This window comes from Scomber japonicus, chromosome 19, assembly GCF_027409825.1.
Source record: "Scomber japonicus isolate fScoJap1 chromosome 19, fScoJap1.pri, whole genome shotgun sequence".
Classification (NCBI taxonomy): Eukaryota; Metazoa; Chordata; class Actinopteri; order Scombriformes; family Scombridae; genus Scomber; species Scomber japonicus.
This window is the reverse complement of record NC_070596.1, coordinates 23344831-23365066: the sequence shown is the minus strand read 5'-3', so window position 1 is coordinate 23365066 and position 20236 is coordinate 23344831. Positions and strand designations below refer to the sequence as shown.

The 20236-nt window shown below is 40.3% G+C and overlaps 1 protein-coding gene across 9 annotated transcripts in view; it reads left to right on the top strand.

The window, feature by feature from the left end:
* LOC128380757 (formin-binding protein 1) overlaps positions 1-15793 on the top strand; it is a 61101-nt gene extending 45308 nt beyond the window's left edge. For 2 of the 9 annotated variants that reach the window (XM_053340651.1, XM_053340648.1), the window contains exons 10-16: positions 704-892; positions 5526-5561; positions 8063-8172; positions 8316-8448; positions 8856-8974; positions 9125-9300; positions 10348-10526. In XM_053340651.1, coding sequence (XP_053196626.1) covers positions 704-892; positions 5526-5561; positions 8063-8172; positions 8316-8448; positions 8856-8974; positions 9125-9300; positions 10348-10526 — 942 coding nt within the window. Of the gene's footprint in view, positions 1-703; positions 893-5197; positions 5213-5525; positions 5562-8062; positions 8173-8315; positions 8449-8855; positions 8975-9124; positions 9301-10347; positions 10527-13044 lie in introns of those variants that run through there. The other 7 variants (XM_053340650.1, XM_053340652.1, XM_053340649.1 and 4 more) reach the window with 7 other exon arrangements.
* Positions 15794-20236: the final 4443 nt, after the last annotated feature.

Here is a 20236-nt window from a genome sequence, read left to right as displayed (position 1 = left end):
CGCTTCATTCTCTCACTCCTAAAACGAATGGTTGATGAATTATGCAGCCGCGGATGTTTGAGGACAGCGATAAGCAATTAGATTCCTCAGATGACGACCTCAAATTCCACAGTTCACGTCCGTCCTTGGGGATGTGGTGAATTTCTCGGTCCTGGCTGGCATGTGATGAGGTCGGGAAATAAAAGAAGGAGAAAAAAAAAAAGAAAAAGAGAAAGGATTTCTAAAGTGGATCAAAACCTGCATGCGCTTTGACTGAAACTCTTTGCTGTTTGCTTTGTTGCAGCCGCTTGCTTTAACACATTTTACGCTTCCTACTCACTCTGGTTGTTTTCTTCTTTTTTTTTGTTTTAACTGTTTTTTTATGTTTTATGTGTTTTTATTAATTTTGTTCCACAACATAACAACTGATACGCTAGGTTTGACATTCCTTCAGTTATCCTTTATGTTCTGTTTGGGTTTTCTGTTGTGTGTTTATTTTTTAATATTTGTAGGAGGCTTATTTATTTCGTTTTGTGTTCCCTCCTCCTTTTCTTCCTGTCTTTTTTTCGTTGGATTCTCGCCCCCTTCTTCTTCTTCTTCTTCCACTTCTTCTACTTCTTCTTCTTCTTCTTCTTCTTCTTCTCCTTCTTCTTTTTCTTCCATGTTTTTCCTCCTCCTCCTCCTCCTCCTCCTCTCTCGTCACGGCTCCCTCTCTTACTGGTAGCTTATGTCCCTGTTAACGTCCCCCCACCAGCCCCCACCTGCCCCCCCAGCCTCATCCCCGCCCTCACCCTCTACTGTTCCCAACGACCCCCAGTCTCCCAAGCAACACAAGGAGCCCCTCTCCCACCGCCTCAACGACTTCATGACCTCCAAACCCAAAATGCACTGCCTCCGGAGCCTGAGGCGAGGGGTAAGTGTGTGTGTCTAGCAAGCTTTGTGCATATGTGTGTGCGTGTGCGTGTGTGTGTGTGTGTATGTTCGTCCCTACACCTGTATCCGAGCTCTATACCTGCTGCACTGTATGAGTAAGGTAACACCAAGATAGAATCATTCACGCTTGACCTTTAGTGTGACATCACTTTTTAAGGTAGTAAAGCCAACATGTTATCATATAGTGACTGAACGAACATTAACATTGTTACCACTTTACGACTTTATGATGTAATGTGGCCACAATATAAAAATATCCTACATATTTGCCAATGTGGAATATTATTTTCACATTTTTCTGTTCAGAACTCCCTTAAAAAATTATACTATTTTTGAGGCCTCCCACCCTTACTCATACAGTGCTCAGGCTTTTTTTGCTTCTACAGCATGCTTTTGTAGCGCATAACTGTGAATCCATAGTAACTGTCTGACTCACCAGCAGTCTCTCCATCTTGTCCCTTCATCCTTCATATTAACTCTGTGCTCACAACGACAGTCCCTCTCACCCCCTCCCCGCCCCCGCCCCCTTGACAGACATTAGCAAGACGCCCGAGCAGTCTTGGCAATAGCATGGAGACTGCAGTTGCTCCCTGTGCATTCTCTGCAGTCTTTGCTGGAGGCAGATTGTGTTTTTTTTATTTATTTTTTGTCTTGCACATAATATCAATAGAAGAAGGTAAAAAAAGGGGAATAACTCTTACAATATCAAGTGATGGGTTGTGGATATTGCAGCAGGCTGACTGCGTCACTCTGTGTGGAGCAAGATGGTCAGTACAGTAATTTTAGGAGGCTTCCTGGAGGGCGGCTTTATCAGCACCACCCAAAGGTCTTACTGGGTGTCATCACCAGTTCCTGTTCCAAAGCCCAGCCTGTGCTGTAATGGAGTTGCTGGGCCACGTCAGGTCAGAGCATTCCTTCCCGTAACGCACTTCAACCCCCAGCTCTCCCTGACCTCAGGAACGGGTGGTAACTCACGTGTTCCTTCCGGGCCCCCCACAAATATAGTTTTTTGTTTACTTTTGTCTTTTGAAAGGGCAGTGTTCACTCAAAGTAAAAACATTCATATGAATTGGTGCTAACATGACGTCTGAAAAGGCATAAGAACAATGTACTGTGGCAATGCAGTGTGCGAGTATATCATAGAGGAAATGATTGAAGGTCGGCAGAAAAAAGGAAGTGCAGATCTAACAGGAAGCGCACGTTTCTGAAAGCGGAAGTGCTGAAACAGCTCTTGAGAACGGTGATAAAAAACAGTTAAATCAGATCCATTGTGTTAGACTGTACACAGATTAAAAACATTGAAATTTGACCTTTCTGAAACAAGTTTGACCTTTCTGCTAAATATATGGCACAAGAAAAAGGTTGAACAGAGGTTTGGAGGTTATGAGGGGTTTTATTTGTATTAGAAACTTGATGAGAGTAGGAAACCCTTTTAGAGAATCAAAGACTTCTTTCCATAACTCATGACAACGCATTTAATGAATTTGTACACCTCTCCATGTCTGACAGCAACCTGTTTATGTTTGTTTCATGTATATAATTGTTGGTATAATTTGTAGTACAGTTTACAATATAATTACTTTCCACACATTAGTTAAATTGACAACAAGAGGTGCATGGTTAATCTAGAGAAATAACAACAAGTCATTTAGGGACACAAGCCTCACTGTCTCACTGGCACAGATAGTTTGGACTAATGCCTCTGAACAGCTGCTGCTAGGGCAATTCCTCTTTCACAAACAAGCCTGCATCCATCTGGTCAAGCTAAGTTAACTAGCAACACTTCAAAGCTGAAATATTTTGCTCATTTTGAGAAGGAAGAGTATTTATTAAGATTTAACAAGGCAAGAGTCAGATATAAAACTAGTTTGTATGAGATTCTGTCCCCAGCTGCAGTCAAAATCGTATTATTCTCCCACCTCCTGCAAGGAAAACGTAGAATCGCATTAGAGATTAGGGTTGTTTTGCCAGTGGAGGTAGGGAGTTGTGTCTCTCAGCACAGTGGAGGGATGTCTACCCCTGCAGGAGAGCCTTTGTGTAGTGCATATTAGCTGTCTAATCCATCCACAGTCGCTGTGCAGAGTATGTGCGCGTGTATGTGTGTAATGTGGGAAGGAAAAGAGCAAGTGAGACGGTATACAGTATAAGGTGCCAGTGCTGTTCTAATTGACAAAGCTGTATTTTCTCTGACGACCACCACAGCAGCAATCCCCGCACTCGCTCATTTGTCACAAAGAGCTTATGAAGAGGACTCTTGGCCGACCCACATATGCTTTCGAAGCCAGGCAATATGTTGTAAGTGTGTGTGTGAAGGACGTGAACTGAATGCAGGTGCGTGGGAGGGAAAGCGTGAACGAATGCCGAACGTTTGCAGACATGCGTGTGTTTAGTAAAAAAACCATTTACAACACAGACAGTAGCCTCATTAATATTAATTTGTTGTAAACCACATTCGGTCTGTACGAGGAGACTGTTTTCACAATTAACGAGGCGAAATTTCCTCACAAGGGAGGCTAGTGTCTGTGTCTGGCTCAGTACTGATCACATGGCTCCGACACATGTAGAAACAGGACGAATGATCGGATGATGACTTCATCCCCACATCACATGTATCAGCTTCAAGGTCTCTCGCTGCACGCCGTGTCGCCGCAGCTGTTTCGGAGCTTCCCCTCCGTCGAGCATCTCCCAAGGGGTCAATTCAGAAAGTGTCACGAGCACCTGAGGATGTGGAGGATTATGGGTGCACGAGAAAGGATGCAATTCATCCCACCCAGCAATCTCCCCTCCACGCTTTTTTAAATCTCACTCTGAGGTGGATGTAACTTTAGGCGAGAGGTGTTGGTAACACTTTGGATCTGGATTCAGCCTTCAGTATCCAGAATTCACCCCTGCAGGGCTTTAAGTGTGCTGGCATACCATACTGCAGCAGTGTTATCTGTTTGTAAGGATCATAATATACCTATATATCTGTGTCTGTCTGAGTGGTTGGAAATTGTTTAGGTCGATCTGTGGATTAGATTACTTTTTAAAAAGCCAAATATTTCTCTTTTACATAGCCTCATCATCCACATATGACACTCTAGGAAAGAGAAACAAGGCCCAAACAAGGCCCTGTAATAAGTGTAAATAAAACATCTAAATATGGTCTGAAAGTGAAGTTTCACACATCTAGCAAATGTGGTCATACAAGGGGTGAGGCGTCATAATGCCTCATATTGAGACCAATTCCAGGTGGATGACTTGATTAGTGGACTAAAGTTGAGTGGAGCTCCTCAGTGCACCAGCCTGTGAGCCTCTAACAGGATTACGAGTCATCTGCTCCGGCTCTACCAGCCAATGGTTGTTAACCTGCTCTCTACTCTCTTGCTGTGCTTTGTATTCAAAACATAACCATGTCCTCCTCTCAGAAGTCACTCAGCAATCATCAGAAAAAACAGTTTAAAAAAACACTTCCACAACCATTTATTTTGTTCTCTCTCTCTCTACTGTACTCACTATTTAAAAAAAATCATGTTAACTCTTTTGTTTTTACATCTTCATTCAGCCACTTTAATTTAAAGTGTATTAAAGACCCTGAATGTGCGTAGTGTTTTCATAGTGAACATGCTGTTCAGTTCCGCTTTGATGTTTGAGGTTTTTATTTTTTCAACCTGAGCAAAAGTGTTTCTTCAGCTTGTCCGTGTGCAATATCTGCCTCCATGTCACAACGTTTGGATCGGCTGATGTGATACATGCTTTTGGCGCCATCTGCTGTCTCATGCGTGTCACTGTAAACGGCAGCAGAGGTATCAAGAAGTAAAAGGGGTTCATTCATTCCTGTCGCAGTCATTATCCCTCTACTTCTTCCTCTACATTTAATTTCATCTGTCACCCCCCATTGATTGTTTTTTCTCCCCCCCCTCATCCTTTACTTCATGCTTGTGCAATAGGTTGGCTCCTTTTTCAGCCAACTTATTTCTCATTTTTTCATTAATTCCATCATATTAGAAATGTTAGACTTCACCACATTAGAAAAGAGTGGGGGCTTTATGGTTAAAATTAATACAGAAAACACTTTCATAGGAGCATATAAATCCAAAGGCTTCATCTTTCAAGCCGTTACACCCTCTTTTCATGAAGTGGTGAAGTTTAGCAAAGCAATATCATAAATTACATGTAAGCAGTTTTTTTTTGTTTTAAAGGAAAATGAACAATGGCCTTTACATTCTCAGAATGTTGACTTTTGTCTGTTGTCTCTTTCTCTCTCCTCGCTCCTCGCCATTTCTCTCTCCTCCCCCCCATGAAGCTTTCTCTCAAGCTGGTAAGCATGACCGTATAACCGCACGACCGTAGCGGCATGACCATAGCACGCATGTCACGTCCTCCCAGTAACACATTGTTAATAACGTCCTGTACGCCGTTTTGTTTTTGTTGTGCTCCTTAATTTTATTTTATTTTTTTTATCCAAGCTATTAATTTTTCTTTTGCTGTGACACAACAATGGACCTCAGATTCATGTCCTTGTCTCATTTGTATGTTATTTTATTGTCTGTCTTTATGTTGTGGTTGTACTCACGTCCATGTCTCTCCCAAAATGTGTGTGTCTATGTGTGTGTGTGGTCTCTGTGGTGCAGATCACACTCAATTCCCACGTCCGGAATCTCATTGAGGTGATCAGATTTACTCTGTTTTACCTGTCCGTCTCTTAGTCTGTCTCGTAGTCCTTGGTCTCGACAAATTGTACGTCCTTGTAACAAATACTAATCCGATCTTATGTAGTAGTCCCTCACTCACGTCCTTACACTGCATGCCGTTTACTGTACGTTATGTTTATGGAATGTCGTTTTGTTAAAATAATGTATGCAAATCACAATCAAAAGAGCAGAATGTCAAGTATTACTTAGTATTTCCTCAGAATAAGACACTTTAGGAATAGTTCAACCTTTTGGGAAATATGCTTATTCACTTTCTTGTTGAGACTTAGGTGAGAAGATCGATACCGCTCTTGTTTTTGTATGCTAAACATGAAGCTACAGCCTGCATACAGTTAGCTTAGCTCAGCATAAAAACTGCAGGCAGAAGGAAACAGCTTGCCCAGCTCTGTCCACAATGTAATCTGCTTTATCAATCTGCTAATTTGCCAACAATCGCCTTAAAAGATCACTAATTAACATGTTTTATATCCTGTTGGTTTAATATATACAAAACTAAAAAGTTATGTGCTTGGACTATTTATTCCACTGTTTCCCTGGGAAGTCCAAGACAGTGAGCAGGAAGACACAGCCCCCCTATGAAATAGTTCATATTTGGACAGCCAGGCTAGTTATGACCCCCTGTTTTAGTCTTTATGCTCAGCTAAGCTAACTGCATGTTGACTCTAGCCTTGTATTAAGTGTATAGACACGAGAGTGTCTCTTGGGGGGGGGGGGGGGGGGGGCAAATAAGCACATGTCCTAAAATGTCAAACTATTCCTGTAAACTAACTTTTTAATTCAATACAGGACAATCGACCTGTACATTCTTGTGCATCCTAAATAAGTCATAGTGAACATAAAAAATACCCATAGTTTTAGTTTGGTCTTTGATTAAATTTGATCATGTAGAAATACAGTAAATTACTTTTTTCTTAGATTATTGTGTTTTTTAATGAGTCTTGGATTAAATAGAGAATGAAAACACTAATATTTCACTAATGTAAATTGTCACTGAGAAAGACGCATGTCTCTGCATGGTGATTGACAGATTTTTGTTATGTTGCATGCCCGTTTAGTGTTGCGTGCTGGAACGGGGAGAAAGGGTAAGGTTGCCATGGAAACCTAGCTACAGTGTTTGGCCTGGCTCGTGTGCAGTGAATCCTGACTTCAAGCCTGTAGCTCCTGCGGTTTTTTATCCTGTGGTGCCACTGTGAACCATCTCAATGAGATCCAAACGCAGGCCTTGACCTATCCAGTTCACGCAACATGTTGTTTTCTTCATTGATAGGACTAACACAACAGTGCAATAACACAATATTCTTCTTTTTTCTCTGAAGAATCAATGATAGATCTAATGTATGGAGCCCCAAAGGGTTAAATATTAAATAAATAAGATACTATGTAGTAAAAAGTCATATGAACAAAGAGAGTAAAATATCATATCAGTCAGTAAATTGTTAATTAAGTTCATAAATGATTAAAACTCAACTTATGAAGAAATGTTATTTTATGTACTTGTTTTCATAAGATTCTACAGATATATTTATATAAAGCAATAATAATAATAACAATAGTAGTTATTACGACTAGTTTTAGTTAATTTTATTGAATTATAGATGTTTTGAAAATGTTTAAATTATATATAAAAACTGTAGAAATCTTTATAATGCCAGTAACACTATTAGAAAAAATATTTATTTATTATAGGTAGTTCCCTTTTAGTTGCATTTCAATAATTAATTAAATTAAATATTTATTGGTTCATTTATGATTTGATATGGTTATTCATTTCATTATTTATTTAATTCTGACGTCTTTGGGCCTCTATACTAACCACATTATGTCCAGCAAGCCTCAGAAAAAGTTTTGAGAGTGCCAAGCAATATGACTCATCAGTTCAGTGCTTATATACTGGAAACCCTCTCATCAAGAAATCTGATAACTGGCCAGCTAAAAAACCCTCTTTACTTACCCTGTCTCCTTTTGAAAAACACAGTCCCATCAGAGAACAGTCTGACAGCATCCATTCAGACCCATTAGCCAGCTCACACTGAAACACTATATGAACAATAAAAGGATGTAGCTAGTATTTTATTTCATTCCGAATGCATTCATCAAGAGCACTGGATTAGGTGTGGAGACTGAATAGGTGAAAGGCCTCTAGTCTATACCCAGAAAAAACATCCAAGCTGTCAGAAAGTGTGTGTTAGAGTACAGCTGCAGTATCTCCTTCAGGTGAATTGTAAGAAACAAAACAAGAGCTCAATTTGTGGAGCCGTTACTCATTTATCATAATAATGAATCATACTTCACAGGGTTTACAGTAAACTGAGATACTGCATCTAACTAGGAAAGATCCCTGTTATAAACAAAACCCCAGCAACAGAACAAATATTGAATTATTAATTATTTCCCTTCATCTCATTCCCATTTTTGTTTCTTTTTCCTGCCTCTCTTCCACCCTTTTGTTCTCTCAGGGCTCCGGGCCAGAGGACTTCAGCCACCTGCCCCCAGAACAGAGGAGGAAGAAGCTGCAAGGAAAGATAGACGAGCTGAGTAAAGACATTCAAAAAGAGATGGACCAGAGGTATCTTTAATATCATTCCTTGATAAAGTTCAGGGTTAGGCATTAAAGAGCTTTTCCCTTTCGTATACAGCAAGCAGTATTTGTGTTTATGTCTTTAATATGCAGCAAAGACTTGAACTGACATTAATATGTACCTCCCTCAGGGACGCCCTAACTAAGATGAAAGATGTCTACATAAAAAATCCTCAAATGGGAGATCCAACCAGTGTAGACCCCCGCCTAACAGAAATAGGACAGAACATCGAGAAGCTCCAGTCTGAAATGCAGAAATTTGAGGTAAGCTCTGTGCCAGTCTCAGCTCTCATCTCTGTGAAGTGTTAGTTTTGGCGAGGCTATCTTGTTTGGTTTATCTGAGACAGTAAACGATGAGAAGTTCAAACACACGTCTCCAGCTGGGTTATTTCCAAAAAAGCCAGCCGCTCATCCATATTAGGAGAAGATGTGATGCAGCTGGAGACGTTGCCGGCAGAGAGAAGTCCCTGAGCAGTGTCCTTGTTTAACTTTGTAAATAAATGGCAAACAAAGTGGAGTGTGAAGCAGAGGTGTTCCTCCTGTTAAGGTTCACTGATTAAAATAATTCAGCAGAACTCCAAATAAATTTCAAGTCATCATGTAGTCATGTAGGAAAAAAGGACAAGCTGCAGCCAACACATTCACAATGGGTGTGTGTGTTTGTGTTTCAGGGCTGGTTAGCAGAGGTTGAGGAGAGGATGCCATCCAAGAGCGATACACAACGGAGAAGTCTCTATGAGACCCAGAACAACACAACAGTGAGCAACAACTGTGCACAGGACAGAGAGAGGTATATTATACTCTGACAGTCTCTTAGTAACACACAAACATCTCGCTTCTGTAAATGAAACCCACTATTTGTAGTTGCACATCTTATTTTTCGGAAGACGACTAGGTATGTTTTCACAGTATATTTACTGTGTGTGTGTTGGCCTTTGAGCAGCCCGGATGGCAGCTACACAGAGGAGCAGAATTCAGAGACTCAGGTCAAAGCCAACATCAACCCCGAACCCATCCCCAACCCCACCTCCACCACGCCGGAGTTTGACGATGAGTTTGACGATGAGGAGACCCTGCCTACCATCGGCACCTGCAAAGCCTTGTACCCCTTCGAAGGTAACTATAACCACAAATAAAACCAACAAAACTTAACATAGACTCAACAATTTCCACTGATTCTAGATATTTCAATGTATGAACCCTGCTGATGCTGAATTTAGCTTGTTGGTCGGCAGCTGCTGTTAAGGTTATTTGTGGAAACAGATTGAAAAGACGTGTGACTTCCGTGGATGTAGGGTGGATGAATAATTTCTCTCAATGAGGAGGAGTAGGGGTGTAACCTTTTTCTGTGGAAATGTGTGTAGGTGGAGAGCGGATACAAATGCAGTCATTTCTCTGGTACACAATTTTAAAAAAAAATTGAATCTGGCACATTCTCAAAAAAGCTGTTGGGATATAGCGCTGGGCACAAACCAGAGTTGGTAAAGAGCCCTCATCGATTTGAGGGATACTAAACGCTTCTGACCTTCCTTGGAAAGATATATAAGTGTGGAAATCTCCAGAATAAATGGATCAGTTCTCTGAGTAGAAAAGAGAGAGCCCCTCCTCTCCATGAGAAGATAAGCACATGAATTAGCCTCAGCTGTATTATTAAGAAAGGCCCTGGTGGAAGGATTTTACATTTTACTGGTGCTGGAATGAGCATGATCCTAATAGTCGAGGATTATAATAATAGAAATCAAGTAATAATTATAGACAGCGTATTAAATCACTACCAGGGACTTCACAACTCCAGGCGGCCCAGTTTCCTGGCCTACATCATTGAAGCTTTTGAGCACTACAGTCAGATAGAAAGAAAAAGAAGTACATCTATAATGTAATGATATACAAAAGAAAATCACAATGTAATATTTCCTGGTATATTCATCTAATATTTGGGATGTTAGAATGTGTTTTTCATTAATGGACAGATTAAACAAAGAAGTTTCAATAAGCAGTGACTGTGAGCAATATAATAGAGCTGCCTAACACTGTCGTTGTTTTTCAGTTTTCAGTTGTTTTCAGTGCAGCATCATGGCTCTGACTTGTTAGGTTGCAATTTTATGATCTCCTACCACAAAAAATGAAAATAATGCTTCATTTTTTCCTTCATTCCTCTTTCAGGTCATAATGAGGGTACCATCTCAGTGGCAGAAGGGGAGCTGTTGTACGTCATAGAAGAAGACAAAGGAGATGGCTGGACAAGAGTGCGGAGGAATGAGGACGAGGAGGGATACGTCCCCACATCCTACGTCGAGGTCTTTTTGGAAACAAATGCCAAAGGTGCTATGACATACATTTAACTTAGCAAGTGTGTTTTTGTTCCTGTGAGTCAGCAAGTTTCCATTCACCTGCTAAACGAGTTGGGGACGTTTTTACGGAGATTGTTATTGGTAGCTCAGATAAGATAATACAGCCCCATTCCCCATGCACATACACACACACTTTCCTGTCTCTCCCAGAGGAAAGGACTAGTCATACAGTATTTGTCCATTGTGCCTCATGACAGACGGGACGGTTGTGGAGGATAGAGTGAGGTCACTGTACACTGTTGTTAAGCTCTGAACAAAACATTTGATAATGTTGAGGGATGTGAGATGAGCCAGCTGGATGTTGTGTACAAAAAGTGTGAACGTGTGTGGAAAGACGCTTGCAGTTCCTCATCTGCTGTTCACTGCAGTGCCACCTAGTGGTCATACAGAAATAAAACATGACACCCCCAGTTTGAAGCTCAGCATGATGGGAAGAATCACACACTAACAATGATCACATGCACATGTCTGGCACACAGTATTTGACTATTTTTTAAAGTATTTATTGTTAAGATTTAAAGATCCCCTTCAGACATGTTTAAGATGTATATAAAATATTCTACTTTCAATAATAATTTGTTTATGCTTTGCCACAAAAATAGTTAATTATTAAGTTTAAATTATTACATTTCCTCATTTAAAATGTCAGATTCTATGAATGTGCAAATTTTTTTCATTTCAAATTTTTTAATGCTCCTCCAACTTCACTGAAAATTCCACTCTCAGTGTCTGTGCACTAGAGGCTTCAAGTTTCCACATCACACTTGCACTTGTGTAAACTAAATACCGGACCGCAATTGGCTGCAATCTAATTGTGATGTAACACATCATGCTTGTATGTACACGCCTTAAACTTGGTTTTGCAGTGAGCACGGAGAAAGTTTCCACTTTCAGCAGATGAATGTGAAAGCAGACCTCTAGTGTCACAGTGAAGTTCAAAACATCCAAGTGAAGGAACAAGATGAGAAAAACACTAATGGAGGGGGACTTTAAAATGTCAGATGATCATTTTCCACTCACATAAACATGCTTTTAATCGCAAGTGTGAACCACAACCTCTGTCAAATATTTGAGCTGGTATGGTAATAAGTCAGCTGAGTGAATGTACGCACCATCTGAAGCGACAATGAACATCAAGTGGAAGTCGAATCATCACGCAACTTATTGTGTTTTGGTCACTTGTTGTACCTACTAGAATAGCATGCTAGATGTGCAATCATGCAAAATGTAATTTATATCTGCTGTAAAATATGAACACATATGAAAAGATATTTTTGTAGGCAATGAAAAAAAAAACTACATAAAAATGATGCCCCATCCCTCAACTACTGCATGCTGTAGATAAATCATAGTGCTGTTACAACATGAAAAAGTTGTGAGAGTAATTATTGTCCCCTGTTAGGGTTAATTTTATAAAACTGACTGATCAGATTAGTCTGTAATAGCCACCTTAAAATGTTTTTGTTTCTTTTTTTTTAAATCCACCTTTTTGATAATGATAGTGTTGAGCTGTTCTGGTCCTTTTTTCCAGGCCAGGTTGTTAAAGGAATAAAGGACTGAGAATTAGCTGTACTAAGCTATATGGTGAGACTGGGCTGCGATACGGAGCTGCTGATGACGTTAAAGCTTTGTGGTTTCTTGCACGCGTCTTGTAAGAGGCACCTCTGTGAACGGTGCATTTGAAGTAAAAGCATGGCGTGTGCGTGCGTGTCCTCATGTGTCAGTTCACCTCAGCGCTACTAAAAGACGTTCTGTGCTTCTTTTCCATGACTGGCATCAACTCAGAAATCTTCTCTTTCGTAACTCATTAAACAAGCCTTTGTTAAACCTCCTTTAGCAATTTTTAATCAGCTTTGATGGCTTGTTGCCGGCACAGCATGTGGTTCTTCGCTGTGCAGAATTTCTTTCTTTCTTTTTTGTTTTTGGCAGAGCTGTAAATACACATTTCATGCCTCCGGTAATTCTTATAGAGGTGGAATGGAAATGTGGTGCATGCTGCAGCTTTTGTGGGGCATTTGTCCGTGTCATGACTGGATTTCAGCATGTTGGGAAGAAGCAAAATGGCTGCATTCTAACATGCGCTGATTTTAAGCTGTAACATGTATTTTTTATGGTTGCTTGTACTATCAATGTCCATCAAGGGACCGATATTGGAAATTAGCTTTGTCTAATTGTGTACAGTATATCTAAAACTGCTTCTGCAACTATCAATTTTCTCTGGATTTGTTCTTTACAATTAAACTAAACTATGCATTCATGCTAGATGAAAGCTAAAGTGGAATAAGGTGAAAGGTTAAAGTAATTTGTTGAAACAGCTTTGGGTCACACATGCAGTATGTGCACATTACACTCACGCTGTCATTTTTACAGCAGTTCTATGCAATGACTTCTTTCTTTCTCTTTTCCATATCTGAATATTTGGGTCATTTTTCTTTTAGTGACATCTAACTTTTCTTTTGTCATTTTTTTTTGTTTGTTTGTTTTTTTTTCTTTTCTTTTTGAATTGCAGATTCCTAAAAGTGTGAGGCTGGCTGAGGAATGGCAGGGCAAGCAGCCTCGGAGAAACCACCATGTTCCTCATAACGCTCACAGAGTCAGAGTGAGAAAGTGAAAGACGACCTGAATCTAAATGCATCTCAATTACCAAACCGTTACAGAAAAAAACCCAAACCCTCCCCCCCCAAACTTATCAGCAGTGTTGCGCTTCCTCTGCAGAGCCTGGCAGTGTGAAGCAACGCTAAGAGAAATCCATCTAAATTTTAGTGCCCATAACCTTTTCATTCTTAACACCCATACAGCAGTAACAACCACAGTATACAATTTGCTTTTTTTGTTGTTTTCAGCAAAGCTTTGCTTCTTAATGTAACTAACTTCGCTTGTACCATCGCGCGGTCATGAACGTGGCTGTTGGCTTCCTCGCTCTGCCACTTCTCCCTTTCCTTACCTTTGCCCCATTGTGCGCACACACACAAACACACACACACACACACACACACACACACACACAAAGGGCAGAGGGTGTGGTCAGAGACAGGACGGAGACCAGCGAGCAAGGAGCCCAGGGACAAATGACCAGCCCCCCTCCCCCATCTCCTTGTCAAACACCTTCATCCGAGGTCTTCACTCACTCATTGACTCGAGAAGGATTCGTCGGTGAACACGTGGGGCTGTAAGAACCTCACACTCACCAAAATCAGCTCCATGTTTTCAGGTTTCATCCGACTAGAGGAAGCAAAAGGTGCTAATCATTGATGTGTACGTGTGCTTCTGGTTATGTTTGTTTGAGACGAATGCTTGCGTGTGTTATCTGAAGGTCTTTGTGTGTTGCAATGTCCCATTTTCTCCACACCAGTGTCACTCCCACAACATACATCCACGATCAACTGGAGGGAAACAGTGATGGATGACGGGTATTTCTCCCCATCACCCTCATCCACAAATTCATGTCTTGTCATCGGTGTCTGCTCCTCTCTCTGACCACACCTCCCTTCCTCCCCCTCAACCCCTCACCTACACAGCCCTTCCCTCCTCAGGCGGCGCAGGCTAACCCCTTGGCTGCTTTGAGCCCTCCTTTTTGCAACAGCTCGGGGCGGCGGCCTCTCAGCGTTGTGGTGTGCTGCATGCTTGCCCTGTCTTCCTCCTCGCCCCTCTGCTGGCAGCCCGGAGGTGGCGGGGGTGTTTGCTGCGTCAGCTTACGCCCCCCCCCAGCCTCCAGCCTTTCTGTTCAGTTAACCCTCATTGCCTGGTTGTACTGTTTGAATTAACCTGAATGCCACTGTTTGGGTTCGGTGCCTGTGATTCATTTCTTTTTTTATATATCTTTTTCATTGTTGGCTCAGAAAGCATGTTTCCCTGTTTTTAACAGTGAGTGAGTGACTCCTCCCAGTGTTTCCCAGTTTAATATCAAAACTGTCAGCAAATGACGATAGGGACCCGAAATGTTGTTTTCTGAGTGATCGTATGCATAGGTAGGTCATGGATGTCTTGTGCATTTGTTATACTGCAAGTACACAGTACAGTATGTATGTAAATATATTGTATGTGTTGATCAGAGTGTCTAACGCAAGTTGTTAGTTTACAGTTAATCACCTCGTGGAAACACAAGTGTCTGCTTGGTTCTAAGCAGCAGTTTACCCAAAAAATGAAACCTATGATGATATGATTTACAAACCCGAAGTTGTCTGGATGGTAAAACCACTGTCTACTGTATATGAAAATATACTGTGATTCACATTGTCCTGTGAGTTTGTGACTGAAATGTGACAAGATGCAGAATCACCTGTTTTTTTCGGGCCTTAACCGGGTTTCTCTTCTGTTCACTGAGAGAATGATACTGATGTTAGCTGTGGCGAAATGAAAGGATTAAGATGATTGTTTTAAAAGTTTGGGGGAAAGTTTTTTTTTTTCTTTCTTTTTTTAATCATGAAACTGTCAGACTTTAGGAATTACAGTGTGTCCACTGATTTCCCCTCTGCTCAACGGCACATATGTGATTTTAACATTTTTGTTTTATATTTGATGATGAGGTAATGAGATTTTTTGTTTGTTTGTTTGTTTAAGCTGGAAATCTATGTTGTAGCTTATTCTGCCTGAGTGGGACTAAAATCCCTTAACTGCAAATGAGTATGAGTAACAATGACATTTTTTGTGTTTTGGACGAAGCCATTGTTTAACATTCATCTGATGCAGAAAATCATGAGTGATTATATGATGACCATGAAGACTTTTGATGGAAACAATGATCAAATCCCTGCTGTGGTACAGAATGAAGCTTAGAAGTATTGTTTGCTTTTTTTGCCACCCATGCTCCATACGTCAAGATGTCAAACAAGCCACTTTTGTTTGTTAATTGTTCCTGAGTGATAAATGATGAGATAAATCTGAAGAGGCACAAATCACCGCTTTGATGCCATCTGCCTGCCAGCAGTGCTCTGCGACGAGACCACCACAAACCTTTGAATTGATGCCCCAGAATAACCTGCCTGTACAGTGGAAATGGCGCGTTGGAATTAGAGAGAATATATATGAATATATAAATAAAGTTTAAAAAGGAAAACATCTATTTTAACTATTGAGAGTCTTACCATTACTTTATCTGCTTTGCAAAGTAAGACTTCTTTTCCTTTGTAAGGTCTACCAAATGGTGTGTTTTTGCACTTTTTGTTTGTGTTCCATTTGGTAGCCCATGCTTGTGTTTTGGAGCACTGAATACTTTGTATTGTGTTTACTGTGCCAATTAAATATGCCTGGAAAGTAAATATTTTTGTATTGTGTTTTTTCTAGCTCATCTAGGGAATTATAGCCACAATCCTATTGTATCAAGTGCCATCAACAACAAGTTTAATTATCCACAATTAAATCTGGGTACACTGTTGATGTTGAGAGCGGTTTTGAGGTTAAAGCTTTGTGATTTAATTAAATGAAGATTACTCATAACACAGCTAGCCTACATGTACCACTCTTTATGTCTCTTTCTTTTGCCACAAAGTAAATATTATTTTCCATTATGAATAAATGTATTAGATATTTTTCATGAATCTATTAATATTTTTAGTTTGTGAAATGTAGATTTATCTAAAAGTTGTAAGAGTTCAAATTTAGGTCTAATGTCTTTGTAGCCTATACATTTTCTAATATTCAACCAAAAGTTCAAAACAAAATTTAGAATAATATGAAAACACAGGAAAGCAGTAAATCTTTCTGTTTGAGAGGTTGAAACGTGATTAACTAATGAGGAAGTGCCTTAAAACTGTATTATCTCTAATGGCCAGCAGGGGGCGACTCCACTGGCTGCGAAAAGAAGTCTGTATAGAAATCTATACAGTCTATGATAGAAATCTATGATAAAATTACCCTACTTCTCACTTTATTTAATACCTCAGTACACACTTTCCTATTTATTTGATTGTGTTAATAGCATGATAAGTATTATTCAATAAAAGTAATCTTCATTTTGTAAATGATGGTGCCATTTAACTTCAATTTGATGGTAAATCAAGGTATGCCTTAGGGCGTGGCTACGCTGTGATTGACAAGTGACAGCATTGATTAGGTACCATGAACATGGCGGTTCACAGAGTACAAGTGTGCAGGTGTAGCCTAGCTGTCACTATTTCTGTGTGTTTTCTGTTCATGAAAGTTAATGGTAACATGGTCGCCTAACAAAGTCTTGTTTAGGGTTTGGTTGTAGCTACTAAGGATCCTCTAAGGGGTCGGATGTTCAGTTTCGCTGGTAAGTAGGCCACATTTTGTTTTGATGATTGGTCAGCTCCACCTTCACCCTTTAATCCTAATGTGGTCACTTCTCATCACTTGTGGCCCCCAAACTCCAAGATGGCAATGGTCAAAATGTCAAACTTGAGGCTTCAAAACGACGTCCATGTTCAAAACGCGAGTCCACAAACCAGTGGGTTGGCCAACGTTGTGTGTATTATTGTGTTTCTAGTTTCTGTTCAAAACACGAAGCTTATTCATCATCATGACAGGTAATAGGCTATAAATACATATATGATTCATAAGATACTCTAGCTAAACGTATTTCTTTTAACCACTTAACGCACGCTGTACCGTCTACGGAACGGGACGGATGTTAGGAGGTAGCCACAAGTTCTTCTGAATGTTTTAAACACCAACCCTTAAACATGTATATTCATGCCGTACATCGTTGGAAAGCTTAGATTGTCCTGATTCATTCATGACCACTCACGAGTTATATGGTTGCTCACAGCCGTAATAGTATTAGCGATTAGCTCGGCTAGCCCCTGAGCTAAGTAAGAAAAGCTATAATGCTACATACCTTCAAAGTCTTCCCTTTATCCACAACGATCATCTTATGACTCAGCACTTTCTGAACACCTCGCCAAGTATCCATTCTTGTGAAATATGAAATCCGTTTCCATAAAACCGGAATACTTTCCTCAATATGTCCATGTATTTAGTCCAACACATAACGTAATAACACAAATAACAAACCATATACGGTCCGTTTACGTCATTTCCTGACCTGCACGTCCATCTCAGAGTACACGTGACTAGATGTTTACGACCGTGAGCCTCTCCTGCTTCTGACGACACCACACACAAGCCAATCGGTGTTTAGGATTAGGCAGTACATGTCTCCAAAGCCAATGAGGACATGTGACCGACAACAATGACGACATAGCTTTGATTGACTGCTGTTCCAGCCTATGGAAATATTCGGTGAAATGAAGTTGATAACCTTTTAGCCAATAGTCAGAGGTTTCCAACGGTGTAAGCTATTAGTTTGGCTGTCCATAAACAAACGTAAAAGATGCGTAAAAGAGTTGAACCATATATCATTACGCACACGGCATTTTGGTACACGGTTGGTTCTTCTTCGACTTAACATATGACTTATACCAAAATAAACAGATAGATAGATATGGCCAAACAAAAAAATATGGTTATATATAATAATAATAATAATAATAATATGGCGTCAACTTTCATTAGAGACCAAGATTTTGATTGTAGGCAAAGGGGATGTGAAGTTATAGGTGTTTGATTGTGGTTATACAGCTTTGGTAACCAAGTGTCCATTTGGAGTCTCCAAAAAGGACCTGAGGAAAACGCATGGACATACCTGTTGAAAAATAATTCAGAAAAATTCATCTTTTGGTCTTTTGACTCCAAATTTGGACTGCATGAAGCCAAGACTTGTGGCTCTGGCCTCATTGTGTCTATATCCTGCTGAGAGGTCCCTGAATGTCTGTACACATGTCATTGTAAAGGCAAACCTATGGGCGAGTAAACAACCCCATCATAGTAACCTCTGCCACTCTTTGTCAGTAAGTCACAGAATCACACAGACACTTTTACAAGAATCCTGAGAGTGTTTCCTTTCCAATGATACCAGACACATCTCTGAGTCTCAAACTATGTGGGATCTGTGCTGCTCACAACTTGGGCATGTCGTTTAGGCTAACAGCATAAAAAACAGGGGCGTGTGTTAAGTGGTTAACCTATTTGTAGTCATTAGCCCACCAGCTCCAGATTTGGCCAGAAAAGAGCAAAAGACTACAAGTCAACATTAGTCTCTATATCTGCTGTATAACATCACTTTATCTCATTGTGAGTTACAATCGTGGAACTCTGTAAATGAGATAGTATTGTTATGTAAAACTGGTAAAACTGTGTGAACCATAACACTCTCAGTAGTTACAATTGTTAGCCATGAAATCCAGTTTAGGGATTAAAAAAAATATTTTTATCAGTAAACTGGGTGTACTGTAGGCTATAGTTATGGAAGGGAAGTATAACACCAAACATTTTTTGGAGGCAGTTCTCTCTCATGGCCACAAGAGAGCAGTCATGTTCCACCAAAAGTGGCAAAATAAGTGCCTTGGACACACAAAGGTTTTTTTTCTTTCTTTTTTATTGCACTATTTTTTTGTGACAGGGCAGCTTCTTTCAGGGACTGACATAAGAAAACTTCCAGAGGTGGTTGTTGAATTATGCAAACTGCACTTCAGAAAAGGCTCTTAGCTCTGTTTGGATTCTTTTGGCCTTTACTGTAGTCCCCCTTGAGGCATTTTAATGTATCTTAGATTCTATAAAGGTCTTAAAAGTGTCTTTCTATTATACACTGTCATTATTCTCAGTGCTCTGCTGTTAGACGGTATTTAACCATCACACACCATTAGCAGTAACATGTATTGATCTGGCTCACAGACGGGTCTGGATTGCCAATTGATTCTGGCCCACAGAGCTGCAGCTGTGATCAGTCCCAGTTGCCCCACAGAAATATGCGGGAGCATGCTGTGCAGCAGATGCAACACTCACCTCTTCCAACACACTTTCAAACAGCCTAATTGGCCTTTGCTCCCTGGAACCCGACAAGCTCTTTAGCTCGAAGTGACTAAAGGAAAATGAATTGCTTCACTAAATCCTGCGGGGCGAGTGAGTTTCCCTTTCCAACATGATTCAGAGCTACTTTCGCTTTGCTTTCTTAATTGGTTTATTTGGCTGGGACAACCTACTCATCAATTTACATTTAGTTAGCTTGGGATGGCAAATTTTCATTGGTAGTCCCTGGCCATTTGTTAAAAATAGTGAGTCTGAAAGGGTTATTTAAACTTTACGAATATAGTTTGTTGTATTAAAGTTTATGAAGACAAAGTACAACATCTCTGAAGACACCAAAGTGCTAAAATAGACACAAAAAACACAAAACTAACCCACTCCTGTAACAATTAGTCACACTGACACAATTAATGACATTTAAAGGATAAGGCTGACCATCGACAAATCTTGTGTAGAGCCAAACTAGCAATGAACTGATCCTAGGCCTGACATACATTGTTTTTCTGTGCCGTAGACCTCCATTGTTGTCCTAAAGCTACTAAAAACATGTTGAGCCACCATGTTGTACTGGGTGACATGTTCCTTCGCCCCAAAGATTATGGTCACATAAGTTAAGACTAATGACAGCCATCATGTTTTCAGTCTTTGGAGAGTAGTTCCATGTACTTAAGTTATTTACAATGTACTTTGTGGTTCAAAGTTAAGAGGTTGTGACAACAGAACAAGCTAGCGAAGGTAATTAAATGGAACCAAGTAGTGGCATATTCCATGCACAGAACTGCTCTCCTGAGACTGGAAATGTGACCACTGTTATTTTTCTTTGGAGCCATTTCTAAACAAGCTAACATGCCATAAAGTCTTTGTGGCAAAGGAAGATG